The following is a 5,144-nucleotide window of genomic DNA, read 5'->3' as shown; positions in this document are numbered from 1 at the left end:
GAATGACAGTGCTAGCTGTCAGACCCCTCTCATATCCTCTAGTCCATTGTACAGACCGGAAAACAAACAAACAGAAAGATTGGGAAACAGGCTGGATGAGTGGGAGGGGCTTTCTCAAGATGACACAGTGAGTAGCAGACCAGGGACTAGAATTTGGGTCCCCTGAATCTGAGCCACCTGTTCTTTCTACTTCACCACACTGCCTTCCAGGTATCTGGAAGGTCAGATCGGCCTTAGGAAGCCAAAGGGTTGTCATGACAGCAGGAAGTAAGGCATCATAGAAAGTTTGGGAGAGGTCATTCAGGACTGTCATTTTTCACAACCAGGTGCTATTTTACACAGTATTTAAAATATCACAGTGGCTGGAAGGAATGGGGCAGGAACAGACATTAGGTACCATTGGTTACACCAAGATTCCTTAGGGACTTTGGCATCAGGATCGTGACTGGTCAGAACTTTGGTCTGAGGGAAAAGAGTGCCAGCTCACTCAGAAGGTAGAACAGTCAACAGCTGTGCCCAGGACAGGCAGCAGTGGGAATCTCGAAGGAGAACCAAGCCTCTGTCCCAGCATCCCAGCCCAGCTACCCATGTAGAACGTGGAGTGGCACCTTCTATAGCTGAATCTTGGGCAGGGGCTGTTCTGTCATATTGTCAGGCTTATTCCCCCAGCTCCATGATGTGAAGACTGAGATGGTCCTTCCAAGCCTCACTCAGCAGGGAGGACAGGGCTGGTGGATCCTCCAGGGTCAAGTGGGGAAACATGAGTGTCTCATTCTTGAGGGGAAAGCTGCATTTCTCCACGGCATGCCTGGTGGTGCCAGGGGTCACCACAAAGAGGCGGCAGAGCCACGGCCCGCCAGCCCCTTGACAGGTTGGTTGGTTAATGAAGTTGTTCAGGGCTTGGCACAGGTCCCAGTCCTCAGTCCCACCCATGTCCACCACCTCCACAGGTGACCCCAGGCCTGGGAGGTGTAGAAGGTGCTGGGGGGGCATGTAGGTGTGGGTGAAGAGAAGTGTGTAGTGGATAGGCATGCTCGGGAGCACAGGTGCATGAACCACCTGCTCCAGGTACTCTAAGCCAGGCACCAGGCCCCCCTGATGCAGGCAGCCAAAGAAGAGGGCACCTAGGGCATTGAAAAGAACCAGGGTGCCCTTCCAGGGCACAGGTTGGGTCTGTGAACTACACAGCAGGACAAGGGGAACCAGAAGGGGGATCAGGAACCGAGCCTCCTGGTGGCTAAAGGCAGACAGTAGGGCCAGGGGCATGAAGTAGAGGAGAAGAAGGGAAGATCTGGAGCTGGACAACAGGCTCTGGGCACTCAGTGCCCTCAGGAGGCCCATTCTTGCAAAGGCCTGGCAGCAGACTTGCAGCTGTTGCCATGCAGCGTGCAGAGCTTGGACATGCAGAACCCCGAAGAGCAGGAAGCCATTGACTGCCAGGTGAGTGAGCCGCACATGTGTGCCGTGCTGTGCCAAGTTTTGGGGATCCAGGTTGTAGTGCAAGAAGTTGACAGGTGTAAGGACAAGGGTACTGGGTCTAGAGGGGCTAGAGAAGTACCAGCTGTCCATGGCCACAAACACTAGTGCTGTGAGGGCCGCTCCTGGGAGCAGCACCAGGGCTTCCCGGGTCAGGGACTTGAAGCCAGGGTTTGTGGCTCCACGAATGCCCCAGAGGAAGAGGGGGACCAGAGCAAAGGCCAGAAAGGTAGGGCGGTTGAAAAAGCCAGCAGCCACAATGCCCCCGAGAAGCCAGCTGTGCCACCATGGACCTGGAGCAGACTTCCTGGGTGTGGGGCTTCGTGCTACATGGGGGGATACCAGCACCAGCAGCCATGTGAAGAGCAGTCCCTCGACAGCGTTGGAGAAGGTCCTTGTGTAGAAGACCAGGGTGACGTAGGAACCAGACAGCAGGACCAGGGCATTCCAACGATCCGCCCCCCACAGTGGGGCCAAGTGATACATGGCCCCATCCAGGGCAAAGGAGAGGGCAGTGAGGAGGAGTCGGGGCCCCACCAGTAGCACGTAGCCACTCACCAGGCCAGGCCAGGGCCCCAACTCTTCCCAGAGCCTGAGAAGCCAGAAGGTAGAGCCTGAGGTCAGTAGAGGGAAGACCACCGTGCGGCAGGAGCTGCTGGGGTAAAACTCCCAGGGCCGTGTGGCCTGCACGCCCAGGATGTCCTCTGCAGAGAGAGAGGCAGAGATAAGCTCAGGGATGTGGTGGGCAAAATTCCAGTACAGCTCCCAATATGTTGCACCCCCTATTATGCACACCCTGCATAATCCCTGCACTGTGCACGAATGGATTTTACTCTGGGGTTAGGTTATGTTGCGTGGGAGAGCTGACTGTGAAGTAGGGAAATTATCGGGTGAGCCTGACTCCTCACACCAGCCCTTTATAAGCAGAGTTTTCTCCAGCTGGGCCAAGAAGTGGCAGAGATTCAAAACAGGAGGAGGATTTGATGGGCCACTGCTGGCTTAGAGATGGAGCAGGCCATTGGCAAGGAACGCGGGTGGCCTCTAGAAGCAGAGAGTGAGGAAATAGGGGCTGGAGACCCATAGCCGAAATTAATTGAATTCTGCCCACAACAGGAATGAGCTTGGAAGCAGATTTCCCCCCAGCGATTCTAGACAAGAGCTCAGCCCAGCCCATACCATGATTTCAACTGCGTGATACCGAGTGCAGAGCCCATGCCAGACTCTTCATCTAACAGCCGAGTGCAGTTTTAAGCTGCGCGGCTTGTGATGATTTGCCACACAACAACAGAAATGAGCATAGGGGAGTTCGAGGGGGGTAAGGGTCCACTTTGTGAAGGAGGCAGGAGGAACCGCACTGGGAGATAAGGGGACAGCGTTCCCCCAGAAAGTGTGTGTGTGTAGGAACGGGGAGGCTTTATCCCTCTTCTCAGAGTACTTCAAAAGTCAGGGTCAGAAACCATCTCTGTGATAATCATTGTTATCCAGGAGGGGAGAGTGAGAGTGGGGCAGGGAATAAGCAATTGGGGTTATGGTCAAAGATGAACTTAATTTTATATATGGTACTTAAATTTTTTATAAGAATGTATTCAAACAGTACTTATATAATTGAAAAAAGATACTTGCTGCCTGGGACTGGTTTATGACCCTGGGCACTAATGTCCCAATGTGGGGGTGAGGGGACAAACTCTTAATTTCTGCAACTCCACTCCCAGCCCCATTGGCCCCAACATCCAATGCTCAGTAACCTTGCTGGTGGCTTAGAGTCGATTATATGGCCTGGGGATCTTTTGGGTTCTTTGCTGCTGCTGCTTATGATTCTAGCCTTTTGGCTGTTTTATCATGTCAGAAGGTGTAACGGAAACAGAATATCTAGGATCAAATCAATCTGACTGCTTTTGACTAGTTCAGGTTAAAAAAATGTGTGGGAAAGAAGACTGAACTTTTCAACCAAAAAAACAAGTCCATCTATTGAGCCCTGTGGCAGAGATAGCTGACTGTCTCCCCCAAATCGATTCCCACTTCTTCCTTAGTCTCTTTAGCTGAGCACTTGGTTAGATATAAAGACTACGTTTCTCAGCTTCCTTTGTAGCTAGGTGTGGTCATGTGATATGGTCTGGCCAGTGGGATGGAAATGGGCAAAAAGTATGGGACTTTCTTTCTTTTTTTTTTTTTGGCAGCTGGCTGGTACAGAGATCTGAACCCTTGACCTTGGTGTTACAACACTGTGCTCTAACCAACTGAGCTAACTAGCCAGTCCAAAAAAGCATGTGACTTTCAAAATATGACCTTAAAGAGAGTAGAGCATGCTCAACTCCTCTGTTGGCTGGAAAGACTTGGTTTTAGACTTGATGGCTGGAGCTCAAGCAGCCATCTGAACCATGAGGAGGAAGCCACATGCCCACAGCATCTGAAAAGCATCAAGGCCCATGGCAACCATCCTCATGATGTGTCCTACACCTAGCATTGGAGAAGGACAACTCTAAAACTGTTCCCTTTGATGCTCCTAAAGTCTGAAATAAAATAAAATAAAATAGTTCTACTGAGAAGTCCAAAATGGCTTTCATTCTGAATGATCTGTACTGTTGTTCCAAGAAGGAAAACATCAGTTTTATTACTATGATCCAGAAGATCAGTGTCACTACTCAGGAGGGAGATGCGAAGCCCCACTTCCAAGTTCTCATGCCAGAGGGGCTGTTGCTTTGCTTGTGGATACTGCTCATCTGCACGGCATTATTCTCCCCCCCCACCCGCCACACCAAACATTCAATCAGCCCCTCAACCAGACTTTGCTGCAACTTATCTTCACGACATATGGGGAGCTTTACCTGCCATGACCTCAGGTGACTGGAAGAACTCGTCGGGATGCACGTAGCCTGTCTGCGGAAGGAGACACCACAGCACTCGGAGCAGGCATAGGCTTCCCCAAAGCACCCTGGTTGCCATCTTCAGATCAAATTGTTGCCAAAACACTGGGCCAAGAGCCTGGAATACTTCCCAGCTGCTGTAGATAGCACTCTGGAGCCACAGACCTGCATCTGCAGAGGATAACATTGGCTAGTTATTTGTTTGTTTTTGTTTTACTTTTTTCTGTTAGTTATTATAGTGTAAGTTATAATATGTGCAATTGTTTGAACAAACTCAAAATGGATCAACATACAATAAAAATGTTGACGATAATAATAATAGCTTTTTACTATGTGCCCACTAAGTGCCAGGCACTTGTTTAACCCTTTTCATAGTCTGGGGCAGTGGATCTCATAATCCCCATTTTACAGATGGGGAAACTGAGGCCTCTGTTGAGTAATCTGGTTACTCGCTAATAATATTTGCTAAGTCTATGATGGTTAATTGTCCCTTCCCTTGGGAATTGGGAGTCGGTCCGTGGAACCTGGAAGGGGGAGTGGGTGGGACAAGAGACGCAAAGGAGGGAGGCAAGACAAGGATCTGATCAAGCCTCGTTTTATTGTCTCACACAAGCTTCTTATATAGAAGTGTAAAAAAGGGGAAGTAGGGGGAGAAAAAATAAAAAAACAGAAGTTGTTCAGAAGTCTTCTCAGAATCATCACACCCGAGCGCAGCTTAGTTCTTGTGGTCGGCCAACTAGATTTTAATCAGCAGTCATAAATGAGAGCATGCAGTTTGCACAAACTTGCTAGGCCGCAGCCTCA

General features: G+C 50.3%; 1 protein-coding gene across 1 annotated transcript in view; it reads right to left on the bottom strand.

The window, feature by feature from the left end:
• Window positions 1-285: 285 nt before the first annotated feature.
• PIGZ (phosphatidylinositol glycan anchor biosynthesis, class Z) overlaps window positions 286-5,144 on the bottom strand; it is a 10,068-nt gene continuing 5,209 nt past the window's right edge. Inside the window, 3 exon segments of the mRNA XM_008592874.1 lie at window positions 286-2,180; window positions 4,302-4,466; window positions 4,469-4,511. Of these exon segments, the coding sequence (XP_008591096.1) occupies window positions 658-2,180; window positions 4,302-4,466; window positions 4,469-4,511 (1,731 nt within the window). The 3' untranslated portion in view covers window positions 286-657.

Source organism: Galeopterus variegatus, unplaced genomic scaffold (assembly GCF_000696425.1).
Source record: "Galeopterus variegatus unplaced genomic scaffold, G_variegatus-3.0.2 Scaffold8422, whole genome shotgun sequence".
Taxonomy (NCBI): Eukaryota; Metazoa; Chordata; class Mammalia; order Dermoptera; family Cynocephalidae; genus Galeopterus; species Galeopterus variegatus.
The sequence above is the reverse complement of the archived record's forward strand: the minus strand, read 5'-3'. Positions and strand labels throughout refer to the sequence as shown.